At 37.5% G+C, this 16727-nt stretch overlaps 2 protein-coding genes and 1 non-coding gene across 5 annotated transcripts in view; 1 reads left to right on the top strand and 2 right to left on the bottom strand.

The window, feature by feature from the left end:
• Positions 1 to 2044: 2044 nt before the first annotated feature.
• On the bottom strand, positions 2045 to 3730 carry LOC102978982 (40S ribosomal protein SA-like). Its single transcript, XM_055085627.1, has 2 exons — positions 3724 to 3730; positions 2045 to 2442 (listed from the first exon to the last, which is right to left on the bottom strand). The coding sequence occupies exons 1-2, from the start codon at positions 3728 to 3730 to the stop codon at positions 2045 to 2047; spliced, it is 405 nt and encodes a 134-aa protein (XP_054941602.1).
• LOC112064031 (small nucleolar RNA SNORA62/SNORA6 family) lies at positions 2593 to 2740 on the bottom strand. The gene has a single exon (XR_002891324.1). It is a non-coding gene; the product is annotated as a small nucleolar RNA SNORA62/SNORA6 family (small nucleolar RNA).
• A 1551-nt stretch (positions 3731 to 5281) lies between the features above and the next one.
• The window catches only part of EPHA3 (EPH receptor A3), a 362563-nt gene continuing 351117 nt past the window's right edge, over positions 5282 to 16727 (top strand). For all 3 annotated transcript variants that reach the window (XM_055086086.1, XM_024120412.3, XM_024120411.3), the window contains exon 1: positions 5282 to 5468. In XM_055086086.1, coding sequence (XP_054942061.1) covers positions 5381 to 5468 — 88 coding nt within the window. In that variant the 5' untranslated portion in view covers positions 5282 to 5380. The remainder of the gene's footprint in view (positions 5469 to 16727) is intronic.

Below are 16727 nucleotides of genomic sequence, written 5' to 3'. Positions count from 1 at the left end.
TACTAATTAATTAATTAATTGTTTTTAAATTAAAGTACATTGGTTTTTTTTAGACATTGCTATAACATGATTAATAGACTACAGCACAGTGTAAACATAACTTTTATATGCACTGGGAAATGAGAAAATTTGCGTGACTTTCTTTATTGTCATAGTTGCTTTACTGTGGTGGCCTGGAACCAGCCTGTAGTGTCTCCGAGGTCTGCCCATATTGGTATATGCTCAGGTTTCATTCTTGGCCAACTGATCTTTCGGCCAACACTTTGCTTACATGAATGAACCTACTTATTTTTTCATACTAATTACAGTGGTCCCTCCCTCAGCATCCTTCAGGGATTTTTCTAGAACCTCCTTGAATACCAAAATATGTGAATGCTCAAGTCCCTTACATAAAATTAGAAGCACAATCAATACAGTCAGCCCTCCAAATTATGGGGTTCAGCATCTTCGGAACAGAGGGTTACCTGTATTTGCAGAGGAAGTTATTTGCAAAGGAACAATTCCAGTTAAAGTCTTTGTCTCCTAATAGTTCTTCTACTCTTGGCTTTCCCTCAGGTCACTTCATCTATATAAACCTAAAATAGAAATTTTGTATTATGCGCATTCTCTCTTCTCAAATCTCTCTTGCAGTCCTGACTACCTCCTCACTCAAACCACAGATTGAAAGGCCTCCTAGATATATCCAGCTACCTCATTGCTCATAATCAATCTATGAGGTTGTTTGCCAATTCCACCCAGTTACATTTGTGTGATTTGTAGTTCTACCATCACTGCTCAGTATGAGACCCTCTAGATCTCTTTTCTAGATCAAGATTTAAAAAATGTATTGAATGATTTTAATGTGTCAAGCACTAGGCTTACACTTTATCTGTACCATCCCAAATCTCATATAATCCTTACAACATCCCTATGAGATAGGATCTATTATTATTAGAATTTTACTAAGAGTAACAGAGCCAGGGCAGTCTGGTTCAAGAACCCCACTTGTACCTGTGCATGATGTTGGCTATTCTATTGTGAAGGGATCCTAATTGGTCTCTTGGCTTCTAATTGGTGTTTTTGCTTCCGTTTTACCCTCCCCACTTAACTATGTCAAAACGATCTTTTTAAAATGCTAATTGAACATGTCTCTCTTCTGCCTCACATCACCCTCAAGTCCAGGCTCCTTAGAACAGCTCACAGAATTCACTATAACCTTGCTCCTCCCTAACCCTCCTGTCTCCTCTTACCCATACCCCTTGACACTGCCTCCAAATCCATGCGCTAGTAATAGAGGTATATGTTATTTCCTCCAAAAAGCATGCTTTTCATGTTTAATCTCTCTTCTCCGAACTCTGTTCTTTAAAACACATCTTTCCAGGTGCCACTCAACTGCCATCTATTCCAAGGAATTTCCCTTTAATTCCTAACTTGAGATACCCCCACCCCTCCACCTTGTGCTATGAAAATACTCTACATGCACCTCTATCTAACACTTGCATAATTTCTTGCTGTGATTCTGAATTATTTTAAAGGGCCCTCTTATTCATGGTTTTGACCTCAGTGTCTAGCACATGATTAAGCACATGTTAGGCACTCACCTTCTGTTGAACTGAACAATGAGGGGAATTAAATATTGCAACTATCTTAGTCATCTCCCTCTTCCTCAGCCCCCAAAATCCATTTTCTTTCCTTTGGGGTATATAGTTTGTTTCACCTCAAACGTGTGTTTTAATTTCATCATGTATCTTCCTTCTTTCCGTCAGTTGGATGCTAGTTCAGTTCCTTATTACTTTAGTTATTTTAAAATGGCTTCAAATCTCACCATTCTGCCTCTGATTTTCCCTCCTTCACATTCAGCAGTGGTTCTCAAATGTCAGGGATCAAAAGGATTACCTGAAGAGCTTGTCAAATTGCAAGTTCTTGGGTCCCAACCTCAGAGATTCAGATTCCATGAGCCTGTGGTGGTCAGAAGGGATGTACACTTTTTTTTCTTTTTTTTTTTTTAGAAACTGTTTATTTTCCGTCAACCTATTTCCATTTTAGGAGTTTGTGGAAGAACAGTTTAAGACCACCCAGGGGTTGTTCCTACCCACTCAGTGGCCTGAGCAGTGGGAGATGCAGACCAGTGTTCAGTGGTGGGCTGAGCACTCCAGTCAGTGGGGAACTGCTGAACAGGCACAGGGGGCACCTGCACACCTTCGGACTGGTCCACCACCTCAGGCTGAGGAGAAGTGAACTCAGGAGCGGGAGCGGTCCATTCACCCTGAAATTCCTCCTTGGCCACAGCCTTCTCAGCTGCCACCTGCTCTTCCTTTTCAATCTCTTCAGGATCTTTGTAGAAGTAGAGATCAGGCATGACCTCCCATGGGTGTTCACAGGAGGCGGTGCCACACATGTGCAGAACTTCCCGGGCAAGTATCCACCACATCAGACCCACTGAGTGAGCTCCCTTTTTAGTATCTTAAAACAGGATACATCAAGTTAGTCTGAAAACAGAAATGCCTGAGAGGTCCTAAGTGAGAAATAATGGAGAAAAGCAGAAGAAAACACAGGCCATTTTAAAAATGGTTTTTCATCTCTCCTTAAAGCTTTCATACATTAAAATCATACATTTGTAGCAAGTATTACTATCAAACTCCACTTATTGGGCCAGAGACCCTTGTGGTGTTAGCAAAAAACTTGTCCCTCAGGTAGCACTACCTACACTTGTGAGTTCATCGGCCAGTGGCCTCAACTCCAAGCTCTAACAATGTGCAGGGGATGTGCACTTTTGATAAGTATTCCAGGTACTTCAATAGCAGGTGGGCCCTATACAACAGGTGGAGATGCTCAATGCTATCAGTAAATTTTTTTCCTAAAACCCAGATATAATCAAGTTCTTACTTGCTGAAAGGCTTTTTATGTCCCTCTTTCATCTAGAATATATTGTAAAATCACTGACACGTGGCATAGAAATTTCTGCAGTTTCCAATCTGCCTTTCAAGGAACATCTCCTACCACTCTGTCCCCCCACCTCATCTCTTTCCTGTATCCTAGCCCTTTTGGTATCACATATGCTCTTTGCTCTATACATGTCAGATGCTTTCTTTTGCCCTAACTTGGAAACTATTATGATTTTGTTTATGTTCCATCTGCTTGCCTGCAGTGCCTTCCAAACCATTCTCCAATTAGCAAACTCCTACTCATCCTTCAAACTACAGCTCAGTTATTACTTTTTTGATGAGGCTTTCCCTGAATTGGCTGCCCACACCTCTATCCCTCCTACTACTACTTTGGCTAAATTCCTTGCACCCCTCTGTTTGCTGACATCATTCTTTTTCACATCTATTCAAAATGGCATTCAGATTATGGAAACTTCTTGTTATCCAATGTCTCTTGTTCTAGAGAGTCTATAATTGAGAGATCCTATATTATTTACTTTCTATTCCCAGGCCAGGAATTGCTTTTTACTTATTTTCACGCTATTGTAGCTTCTTTCAAACATGAATGCCTCTTTCTACAGTGATAAGCGGTTTAAGTGTGAAAAGAGAAGTAGTGTAAGGGGAAGCCAGTGTACGTGGATATCAGCACATTGCTATGTTTTTCCAAAATGTCTTTAAATTGTCACTTCCAAATAAGGCTTTATTTTCTTTCAAGTTTCAGAAAAATTTTATCTAAACCTAGAACAATGGAAAGACTAAAATTGTGTTGGAACTTTAAAAAGTGCCAGAGTCACCACTATCTGAATCTTCTGTTCAGTACCTGTCATTATTTTCAATTCTGACAGACTTGGCACTTGAAGGGGGTTCTACAGCCTCCAGTGACATAATGTGGGAAGAAGTCAGAGATACAAAGTAACAAGGCACACACACAAAAAGTTAGCAGTCACTCTTTTTTCCTGGCTTCCTCTACCCACCCCCAACCGTTGATCCCAGCAGACAAACTAGTATCAGAAGCCACTTATTAAAATTCATGTGAAAATCATGTTCTCTCATTAAAAACATAGTGTTTGTGAAAAGAATACTTATTAGCAAGGCCTTTCAAATCCTTATTTAGATTCTACAACTTAAAGCTCTAAAATTGATCACTGATCCTACAGCTGTCAACTTACCTTTACTTTCCAGAGTTGTGCAAGGAATGTAAGTCTTGTTTTCTGTTTAGAATAGGAAAAGATTGATGAGCAGGAGGATATTTGAGTGATCATTTTCTGGGGAATATTTTAAAGACACACAAGAATAGTTCTCAAAATAGAAATTACAAAATTATTTGGCTGAAATAGATTGCAATTATGTTGTCCAGCAAGGGAACTGGAAATAAGAGAAACCATTTATAACCATGGTGTAAAGTAAGTGAGAAAGTGTAAGGACACTATTATTTAGTCTTTGGATTTGGAATGCTAAAGAACAGCTTCCAGCTATTATCAGATTGGAAGTGGCTGGAAAGCTAAATGGGAAGCTGTGAATAATGCATTGTTTATCTCACAGAACTCAGAGATCCTAATGCTAGATAGTGAAGGAGGGAGGGTAGTGATGTGCTGTCAAGAACTTCAGGCTTGACTTCTATTACTCTTATTTATACCCACAGCATAGAACAAGGGATGCGTGCTGACCTGCTCACTTCCTTAGATGCTGAAGGTTACTTCCTAGTTTGGAAAACCAAAGTGCACTTTATGCACACGGAAATCCTGTGCCAAATCTCTTTTAAAAGTCCTGATACCACTTGGTGTAGAACTGAAGAGACTTTCTGATCTGGGGTGTATATTAGTGTCTTTCTGCACCAGAAAGGGCTTTGCGAACAGTTATGATCCCATTGAACACAGTGAAGGAATAATCCCAATTTTCCTTTGAATACAATCAACAATCTTTTCTTTTAAATGAAGGGTTCCTGTTCTTTTAATAACAAACATTTCTCTGGCATTTCAGTTTCTTTTCCATTCACTCTGCCATATGACACTCTAGCAGGGTTTCTGGTTTCTTCGGGGGATTAACCTACAAGAGCATGTACTGCAAACAATAAAATAGCTGCTTTCCATTGAAAATAAGGAGGGGTTGTTGTTCTCTCCCCACCGCTACTCTCCACCACCGCACCATCATAACTTCGGGATTTCCTGCGCCTTTGGTGACGCCCGCGACCCCCACCCCCTTCCGCCCCAGCTCGGTGCTTCAGAGCTGTCTGCGAGACCGCGCGCGCTTGTCCTGTTCTTCTTCAGCGCTCGCTTCCGACGGCACTAGGACCCAGGGATGTCCCTGAGCGAGGTTCGAGGAAAGGCAGCCAGACTCCTCCTTATCTCCAGTGTCAAACTTGACATCAGCCTGCGAGCGGAGCATGGTAACTTCTCCAGCAATCAGAGCGCTCCCCCTCACATCACTGGCATGCTTCATGGAGATATGCTCCTCTCACTGCCCTCTGCACCAGCAACATGGATTGTCACCTCTCCATCTTCCTCCTTCTCAGCTGCTCTGTTCTCAGTTGCTTCGGGGAACTGATTCTCCAACCTTCCAATGAAGGTAAGCCAGGTACAGCGACGCACACAGCCCTGCCCCGCGGGGCTAAAGCTTTTCCAAGCACGTTCTCACCGAAGCCTTCTCAGGTCGTCGAGGTCCCTCCGAATAAAGCAGTTTGCTCTCAGAGTAAACTAAAGAGGTGCTTTTATTTTCGGCTGTCTTCTAAAACACTCTAAGAGATAATTTTGGATTGCCTAAACCTAAAATGTGTTTTAAATCTGATACCAATTCAAGCAATTATCTTGTTTGCCAGTTTTAAGCAGAAAGAAAGAAAAATCCTCCAGTTTTACAACCCGGTATGTTAATTGCCAAATAGTCATAGCAGTATTTTATTTCCTAATTATGACCATGTAGTACTCTGAGAAGTTTAAAAGAATATTCCACCCTCCTCTCTAGATTCTTTAGTATGTTTAAAGGTAATGACAGGTTGTTCCAACTTAGGATCATGGCATTTATAAATGGGCTAAAGCGAAATCAGAGTTTGTTGAAGCGGAGATGTGTGTGTGTGTGTGTGTGTGTGTGTGTGTGTGTGTGTGTGTGTGTCTATTTATGTTGCAACTGCTGTATTGAAGTGATGTGTATCCCGCCAGGCGGTGGTTTGCTCTGTGGTACAGGTTCTAATGAGCAGCATATGCCACGTTAACATAAGTAATATTTGCAGGAATTACAATAAGCTGAGATTGGATTTTCTTTGTTTAAGGGCTTATATACGAATAGGAGAATGTATTTAATGAATAGTGAAAACTCCTGGGTAGGTGTAGTAAATAACTGAACAGCAAATTAAGAAAGAATGTTCATATGCAGCAAATGGTATTTCCTTAGTTCTGGGTTATTTTCCTCCTAATGGGCATTCATCCCTTTTCAATGGATTAAAGTGCAAACCTAATATTAAGGACACCAATGTTTCCTATAAGATTTTGTGCTTGATAGAGACTGCCTTTTTCCTGTATACCTTTTATGATCTATTCCTAATGATTTGTGAATATAATCGCTAACTCTTAAGAAAAACTTTTCTGAATAATTGATTGCTTTCAAGCAACACTTACAACTTTGATTTCCTCTTAATCATTTTGAACTTATAACAATAATATTTAGCAATTTAGCAATACTGAGAAGTTGATGTGCAAATGCTGCATTATATGTTATGTCACTAACTAAAAAGTACATTGGCAAGCCAGTACCGTTGTATATTGTATATATTATTTTTTTAAAACACAGGTAAAAACTCAAAAATATTTAGAAACTTTTTAATTAAATATAAAAACTGCCTCTCATATTTGGTGACCTACTTTCACTGCTAATAGAGCAGTTTAATTTCATTCTTTCCTTAGTGACTGCTTTTGTCAACTTGGCAGATTTCATTAAATTTTTTGTCTTTTTTTATTGGGAAATTAAAAATTCTAAAATAAAAGGATCAAGAAATTATCTTACCTTCAAGTGACTTTTTTTACAAATCAAATTAACATGTTTATTTGAAAGTAATGGTCAATCATTTTTTATGAATGAAAGGCAAGCGTAGTTATTTGTATAATGAATAACATATAAGTATGTTAAAATTAGTGTTTATTCTTTTGTTTCTTTGAAAATATTAAAGTGTTGATAATAGCTAGAAAACAGTAATATTATTCCCATATTGCTATGATGAATTGTATTTCTCCAGATGGAATATTTATAAACTATTTAGATAATGGATTTTAGTGAATTAATAATGCACAGGGATATAGCGAGTCATTAATGAGAGTCATTATTTTTGTGCAAAACGTAACCTTTCAGTAAATTGCAAGAGAAAAAAAGGCCTTTTAAACTTATTGACACTTATATAAAATTAATGAATATTAATTTAATGAAATAGGAATTATCAAATGCAAATTGCTTTTAAGCCACACCTTATGTATATGTGGGTATATAATGCATATTATTATACAGGCAGGTACACATTGACAATATGTATATAAAAAGGTGAATATATTCAGAAAGCTGACATAATTACATTTAATTTGCTTGAGCAAAAGTTTATCTATCCATTGTTTGTGGGATTATTCTTTCCAGATCACGTCCTATGGTAGTCTCCTTTCTCTTCTGAGGTCACGAAGGGAAGCTTTGAAACAAAATGTAAAATGAATGATTTAACTTGGGTAATATTTGAGTAAGATTTCAAATATTAATGCAATAGCTTGGGACATAGTAGTAAAGGTGAACAACATGAAAAGTGAAAAATCCAAGTATGTGCCAAGATTTCTATGCAATTCTTCTAACAATGTTATTTGAATAAAAAGTAATGCTTATGAAAATTCATATATTGGATAGAAGGAATAATGAAAAAATGAATCTCATTAATAAAGGTTTCTAATATAAATTTTGAGAACTGAAATACAAAATACTAGGTTGTATTTAAAATGATATGTTAAAAATTATATTTCAACACTATAGAAAATTTACTAGAAATTTACTAGAATTTATTTTGCAATCTATTATGAAGATAGTCAAGATAGAACTAAAAGAGAACAAAAACCTAACCACTGAGTTAATTGCTAGGAAATGTGCCATTGTGTGACTTATTTTTAAATTTGAGAATTGATAATCAAATATCAATTTTGAAATGCCATGGGTCCATGATAAGAGAAAAATACTTAGAAAAAAAGTTTAGTATGAACTTTCCTTTTATTAATCCAGTTACAGATAACTTTCTAATATGCCTTCAAGAAAATGATTCCAGGTGATACTTTCTATGACTGGCCTCTTTGATGATAATTATTTATAATTTTGATGATTCTTTAAATCAAGAATTGGCCTATATACTTAAATAGAAACTTTACAAAAGCTGCAGGGAACTTTATTAAAATCTTACCAGGTCTGTTTACATGACACACCAAGAAAAGACTTCCATGGGAAAGCAACTACTTTTCATGACAAAATAGGATTGTTACATTATGTATTATTAGAAAAGTTTATATATTTGCTCCCTGTTGCCATCCCAGATGGATGATGATAATGTTAAATAAAAATATCTTTACAAAGAGGTTAAAACTTGATATAAAGTAAAGAATCGACTATTGTTTGTTTAATCTCTTTTAGCAGTGGATAAAGTAATCTCTTTAGACACTTTTCTACATTTGAAGCTTTCTGAGGCAGAATGCACTGCTTATTCATCAGTACATAATATACTAAATCATTTTTCTATCCAAAAGTGTTTGTAATTTAGATTAACATTTACCTATAGAGTTCTTTACACTGGAAATCAGTTTTCAAAATTAAAGTGAATAAAATTCAATCTTCATATATATACTACTTTTGGGGGGAGACTTTTATTGGCGTGGTAGGCACACTATATGAAATGTATTCCACTGAACGTAAGTCACTTAAGTACAAAAGGATACTATGTGATCGTTTAAAGCGTAATTAAAAGTAGAACTTCGAGATGAACACTGTATGCTTCCCTTTGAATATTAGGCAAATGATGGAGACAGTAAACATTTAAATAATAGATTTTTCCCTTTTTAAAAATCAGTATGACTTGGCATCATTTTCATGTATAAACACTTATCCTCAAATAATAACACATTGTGGTTGAAATATTAATAGAGAACTAAGCTGTCATATCACCTTTATAGTTATATTTTAAAGAGTTTACATTTGCTTTTAATAGCATTTTATCATTCTAGACTAAATAATTGAATGCATTATACATTTTTGTAATTTAATAGCTTTCCTAATGGCTCGCCCCTACTTCCCCCCAACAGTTATAACTTTGCTATTTGCCTGGAGGTAGGAGAAACCTTAATTTCACTACTTTATAACCCACAACAGTTAACACTTGACCTAGGTCATTAACAGGATTATCAGCAAATTTGTTTAAGCTTTTACTGACAACCTGAATTGCTACGATAATATTTTGATTGTGCCGGAAAGAAACTTCTTGCAACCTCTCAAAATCTATCATGAAATTAATTCATTCTGAATCTATATCTTCCTAAAGACTAATATTGATAATAATAATTCAAGTGGGGAAATGTCCACTTTGATACCCCATTCTCCTCACTCTTATGTTTTATATACCACGCCATTCTTGTCCTTGTTATAAATAAGCAATTAAAAACTCTTAAATAGTAAATATTCTTGCAATAACAATAGATTTATAAGTACAAACCAGCTTCATCGTAACTATGAACAGATTCAATTTTATACTTTCTTATTATTGGTGCTGTAGTTAATATGATTTTTCTACCCATTTCAAGATATAAAGTCAATTGAATATGTTTATAACTCAGAAGCAGCTGGAACCATAAAAGGGAAACTACATATAACAAAACAACATTACCCCGTATAAGATTATGGTGCATTTTATATAAAGTTGTCTTTCCCATGAAACACTAATAATTGGGAGCTACAACAAAAAGTACATAAAATGAATACAAACGTTTTAAACAAAACGTTGTGTACAATCAGAACTTAAAGGTATTTTTTTAACATTGTGTAGTAGATTTAGGGAGTTTCATGTGAAGATTTTTATTACTTGAATATAATTATGGTTTACTCTTTGCTTTTATAAACAATTTAGTAGTTTCACCTTGACTCATAAGAAACTTATTATCTTTAAAGAAAAGACTTAATAAGATTCTTTATCGTGTCTATATATTATCCACATTTTAATATTCAAATTTTGGTGTGTTCTTTAAGAGTCCTTCACTTTTAATAGTTTCTCAAAATAACTTTCTTTATGAAGATCCCTAAATGTCAAAATTGTTTCTGAAACTCTGGATTTTTTCTGAAATAAAATATATGCAATTTTTAAATATCAAATAATCAGTTACATATGCAAAGGATTTTTAGAGGCAAAACATATTTCTACAGTATATTTGATTTACTAACTTCAACACAAATGGAAACAGCAAGAACTGTTCTTGAGAGTTACATTCTCCAAGTCATAAAATCTTCAAGAAAATATTAATAAAACTTTCCACAAATCATCAAAACTCGATAGGTTCTTACAGACATTTACTTGCTAGGAAATCTCTGTTGTGGGTTACCTTTGATTTTAGTCATTTTCCAATGATTTTGTTTGGCATAAATACTAGATGGAAGGAGAAATATGTATTGCTTGGAAGAACACTGTTTTGCAAATCATTTTCTGTCAAGATCCTCAACTTTATTTTTTACACACTTGTCTTTAAAACTTTTAATAAATCTTGTTCTTTTAATTCCTGTTTGATAAAAGATCTAGAAAAATAGATGCAGGTGCCCCCTTTTTTATTCTGTTTTCAGAGATATGGATTTTATCACCAGGGAGGGTCAGAGCAGCGCTTTTACCAAGTGCACAAGTAGCTTTCCACAGATTTTTCAAATAAAGGGATGACTGGTGGTATAAAACGTTCATTATATTATTCATCCAGGTATACTGAAAACCAGGCTTTGAAATTTATTTCTAAGAAATTTGAAAACCTTAATTCTTCTGTAATGACTTTAGAAATAAAAACATTCTTGGACGTTTATAAAATGCAAAGGATTCCAAGACACAAATCAGTCTAGGCAGACACCCCTCCTGGAAATCAGGGTGTGGGCACATGTGCACCCCTTGATTTCACTCTCTGTGTCTTTTACCAGCTCCCTAGAATCAGGTAGTTCTTGGAATCTGGCAGAAGTTTTCCTCTTGGAAAAGTCTGAAAGTCAGCAAGTTTTAGTTTGCCTCCTACCAGCTTTCTGTGAAATTTTTCTAAAAAGGTGGTGGATTACAAAGAGAAAAAACGTCTTTGCAAGAGAATAGAAAATAAAAAGTCGATTAGAAAGATGGAGAGGTAGAGAAATGCAAAGATTCTAAAACCAATGATAATATTTGTCTTTTGCTTAAAAGAAGAATATTTACCACGTCAAACATCTGGCTAATCAATTTTTGGTAGATCTCTAAAAACCTGCGCGCGCGCGCGCGCACACACACACACACACACACACACACACACACAGGGTGTGTGTTTGGGGCGGCGTGCGGGTTTGGGGGGCGTTGCGTGCTTTTGTTTCTCCTCTCAAGTTTACACACTTTTGATTTTTCCCCTGAAGAAAATATTTTGTCTAGGAAAGTTTTGAGAGTGTAAGCCAAACCCCTTTGGAAGCCTGGGCGTATGCATGTGGAGGATGGATGGAATCAAAACCAGTTCAGCACTAAAACCTCCAACTTGGAGTGATGTTATTAAACTGGAAGCCCTGAGTGGGGAACCCCCTCCCTCCCTTCATTTTAAACCATGTCCTGCTGTTCCAGTCAAAGCAGAGGGTGAAAATCCACATAATCCAAACCAACATGGTGAAGTCAGAATAATAGGCGAGGAATGAGGGGGAAAACAAGTGGCAGCACTGTACAAATAAACTGTTGTGAATAACCTTAGCCATGAACTGGGGTGGCCACAGGAGGTATGATGGCGCTTCTCTTCCTTCGCATCACACCTCCCACATTTGATAATGCAATATTGATTAAATTCCAAAAGTGTGCCCTGAGAAATTTTAGCACGAAACAGAGCTTTACGGGGAATTCCAGGGATGTGGCAACTGAGGGATGAGCAGGCGCCCTCGCGGCCACCACACCCACCACCAGGGCATCTTAACCTCAAACTCTCCGCCGCCGCCGGGACCAGGCTCATAGGTGCGGCAGGAAAATGGAGTCTACCAACAATTCACTACTTTTCACTCCTCATCGGATTCCAGATCGGATCAGAAAAGCCCTTCTCCGGGTCCACGTCCTCCAGCTCAGCTCAGCCCTCGGGGTTCGGTGGTTCTTTGTGCGCGAGCGTCTCCGCGCCCGGCGGCCAAAGCGCGCTGCCCGGGCGCTGCGAGCCAGTGCGGCCTCCCGCGGGCGGCGGGCGGCAAGCACGCGCGGAGCCCTTGCGGCGGCCGGCTTCTTGCAGGCGGCCGGCGCCAGGCGCTCTCAGCCCGGGCGGAGGCTGGAGCCAGGGGAGCGCGAGGGCGCCAAGTTCGGCGGAAACTAGCGCCGGGCGTAGGCGGGGCGGGCGAGAGGCAAACTTGCGCCCTCTGCCTGCGACCACGGAGCTGCCGGCGCTCGGAGAGGCGGCGTCCTCCCCAGCACCTGGACTCTCCTTACCTGGGGAGAGCGCGAGCGGCTCGGACGCGCCAGGCAAGTCCCGACTTTCACAACAGACTCTGACCCGAGGTCTCTGTCGCCTCCACCCTCAACTCCCCACCTCCCCCCATAGCTGTCAGTCTTTGCAGCTTGGCGTCCATAGTTGGCGCGGTCTGTCCTCCTAAGTTCCGGCCCCGCGAGGTGACAGGTGCAGGAGGGGGACAGGGTTCTCCAGGGTTCACAGAACTCCCTGAGAGTTGGGAAAGCGCCTCGTAGTCGGCCCGCTAGGTTGGGACGAGCCTGAGACGTCCATTGTCCTGCTTGCTGCTGTGTTTCCCGACCCCTTTGCTATTTCTTGAATTTTCAAAAGATGTCTCTCTAAACGAAAATGAAGAACTTTTTTTTTTTTTTTCAGTTTTCGTTAAGTCCATTTACTGATGCCACCTGTTAGGTCCCTCGGGAAAGCTAAGGGGCCTGTTCTACAAACCCTCTCCCCACCCCGTGCACAATCGAAAGTTGTCTGTTTTCCCCACAGCCCCATATTTGATTGGCACCGTTTTTTTAATTAAAACAGTATTTTCCCTCTTCTGATTTTGGGAGTAAACCTGGAATGGACCAGGAAGGGTTTCTGGGAGCGGCATTACCGAGGTAGGTTAGTAGTTGGATAATGCTGATGTTTGTGTGGTCATCAAAACTTTAGTGTTTTTCATAAAAGATAGAATTGTTGACTCCAGGGCATTCCAAGACTAAATATGGCTTCAGTTGTCATGCCCAGTAATCAGATAACAATTACACAGAGTTCCCCTGGCTGGAAAGATTTTTCCCTTACATTGTCATTGAGTACTTACTGGACCTCATTTAATCTTAAAGCCGCCCTAAAGTAGGTATTATGACATCTCCCATTTTACAACTGAGGAAACTAAGTAAACTCATCGTAAAAAAGTAGTAACTGAGCCTGGCCCTCTCTTGTCTGTCTTCTGATTTTAACCTCATATGTTTTCTCCTGTACACAAATGCCTGTAAATTAAGGAGGTCTCCTATTCAGGAAAAGCACTAGCTTCTCAACCGCAATCCTACTGACTATACTAATGTGTCTTGTTGACTTGCAAGAAAAATCTTAGAAATACTCAGAATATTGGAGTGAAAAATCAGACTTCAAAGTACTTTCAAAAAAGTACTTCAAAGAGTACTTTGAATCTGCAGTGTTTATCCTAAGATATGATTATCTGCATAGGTTGGGGACTCACTAAGAATTAAAGAAAATTTGATGTGGACAGAGGAATAAAAGATGTGATCTGTGATGTGTTTTCTTCATACTTTCTTACCTCTGTCTTCCTTTCCTGACACTCAGACACTCCTTTCCTCACCCTGGAAAAATTCTTGTCAAGAATTCCATACACAGAGATTGTGAGGCAATTATCAATATAACCTGGATATGATTTTTTTTAGTTTTATATAATAAAAATGAAGTGTGAATTAACTATTGGAATTGTCATAAAGGTCAGTAATGGGTGGAAGTAGAACTTGGCCTAAAAAGTAGACTTTAATTTCTATGGAAACTTTCCCCTAGTTAAAAGATAATTTATATATTACTTAAGGTGAGAAAATAAATTATAAAGATTTATATCCTCTTTCATAAAAACACTTGTACTCTATTTAAGTGGAGGCATTGAGAAAAGGTAGCTAAAACAGGGTTTTGAAAGGTAGCAAATTAAGTTGGGGGCAATTATGTTTTTCATGTGGGTGTTTCAGCACATATGTTTTGCATTAATTGCTGCAATAAATTCTGTTAACCTGGCAAAGAGCAAAAATAGCATATTGATGACATCAGGCTTTCAAATCAGAAAGCTGCTTTCAGTACCTTGCTTTCTTCTCTGCAACATGAGACAAAAAGTTTTCAAACGTGTTATCCTTTAGGTTCCCAATGAGTTTTCTAACCACTCAAGCTATTGGCACATTTTCCATGAGCAAAAGCGAAGGCTTAGCAACAAACTTTTGTTTTCTCACTTCTGATGGATTAGAATCAACAACTGTTTTCCCTACTATTTAATGTTCTAGTTCATATATGATTTTGCATAGCTCTCTCAAATCAAGAAAATGTAATGTGACTTCAAAGTCTCCAAACTGAGTTGCCTCTTGTTTTAAGACAAAAATTCTTGACAGATTACCCAGTGGGGACTGGAGCAAGGGTAGAAGCCTGGGTTAATTTTATTGCTGATAAGTCTATTTAATCAATATGAAAATAGTTTCATCTTGAATTTTCTGTATATTCACTAAGGGGAGGTTAATTTATCGTCTTTAAAATAATAAAGGTAGATCAATAAACACTGCAGGTCCAGTAAAAATATACCCATCCCCCTACCCCCACCCCCTCCCTTGATAAAAAATGAGACTTTAAAATTTATATTTTGCCAGTGATAAAGTTAGTTGGTTTCTAATCAATATGAAATTTAGGCATTCCCTATCTATCTCAGGATGAGTACGGGAAACAGAACAGCTTGTTAGTAGTTAACATATGCTTTATTTCTTGATTTTCAAACGTAATTTAGCAATAAATAAAATTCTATAGATTTTAGAAAGGTACATTTTTTTTATTGCATATGATAGCAATCTTCACACTGAGAAGTTAGGCTGGGAAGCTGATTTCCAATTGCTTCCTTGTAGATTGTCTAAATAATCCTCTGGCTAAGCAGAACAACACTCTGAGGAACAGTCTATGTGCAACACTGTGTGTGAGTGTGTGTATGTATGTGTGTGTATGTGCATGTGTGTGACCAACAGCATTGTCCCCTTATGTAACTGAACCATTCCCTTTAAATTTTCCTTTCCAGAGGTGATCCTTTGGAAACTCAAGTTTTACTACCCTAGCCCTAGTGAAAACATTAGAACTCTACATTTAATTTCAAAGGCATAAATTTAAAAAACATTAAAATGAATTAAGAAAAATGTTAAAAAAAATTAACTCGTCTTTCATACTGCAATAATTTGGTTTATTTATCAAACAGTGCACACCTGAGAATTAGTTACTGGATTTTGGAAAAGAAGGTTATCGGCATGTTGAAAGGCCTTGAAGATAACAGCTTAGTTGGGACAGGTGATTACAAAATGAATACTTACATAAAAAAACTTTTAACATAGACGTGAAAGTTATAAAAAGTGTAATATGAATCTTTACAGAAGATTAGCTGCCTAAAACTGAGTCCCTGCAATATAAGGAATATTTTTTTAAAAGATAAAGTTAATAATAACAACAATAAATTAGTAAAAACAAAGAGAGAAGACTAAATGATTTGCCTAATTTCATGTGATAGGGATAATTATAACCCAGATTTTTTTTTACTGCATATATCTAGAAAACTTTATAAATAATTTGAATGAACGCATAATAAATACATATACAAGTAAAAAGCACTTTTGAAAGAACCAAACATTCAGAAATAGCTATTTTAATAAGCACATATCTAAGCTCAATGTAAATTCTGTGTGAACATATACATGCACACACGTGTGTGTATTGGAAATGCACATGATTGAATATCAAAAAAGACCATCCCAAAACAGAAGCTTCTATAGGTGCTATTCATATTATGACTACACTACCAAGAAAAAACACTGAGATTTGTCTGAATTCTGCATTCTCTTGCAGTGATATATGAAGTTTGCTGACCACCACAGCACTAATTGTTTGATACTTTCCATTGACACTATGCTCCTAATATGAAAAATAAAGGGCTAGAGTTTTGAATTAAACTGATAGGCATGTGGCACTTCACTGGATCCTTTGTGGGCCTTTACCAAGGCCCATATTTATACATTGAAGAGTTTGTTTATATGTGTGTGTGTGTGTGTGTGTGTGTGTGTCTGTTGACAACAGTCATGGTGTATGACATAAAGTCTAGATGTAGATATCCTCTAGAATATGATGAAGTCAAAGCTATATCCTGATTTTAATTTTCCAGAAATTTAAACCAGTTTATTCTGCATTGGGCTTCTTTTAAAATTAAAAAAAAGTTTTGTGATATAAAAATGTCCAAAGAATGTTTTTATTTATTTTATTTTATTTTTTTAACATCTTTATTGGCGTATAATTGCTTTACAATGGTGTGTTAGTTTCTGCTTTATAACAAAGTGAATCAGTTATACATATACATATGTTCCCATATCTCTTCCCTCTTGCGTATCCCTCCCTCCCACCCTCC

The sequence above is a fragment of the Physeter macrocephalus genome, chromosome 1, assembly GCF_002837175.3.
Source record: "Physeter macrocephalus isolate SW-GA chromosome 1, ASM283717v5, whole genome shotgun sequence".
Lineage (NCBI taxonomy): Eukaryota > Metazoa > Chordata > Mammalia > Artiodactyla > Physeteridae > Physeter > Physeter macrocephalus.
The sequence above is the reverse complement of the archived record's forward strand: the minus strand, read 5'-3'. Positions and strand labels throughout refer to the sequence as shown.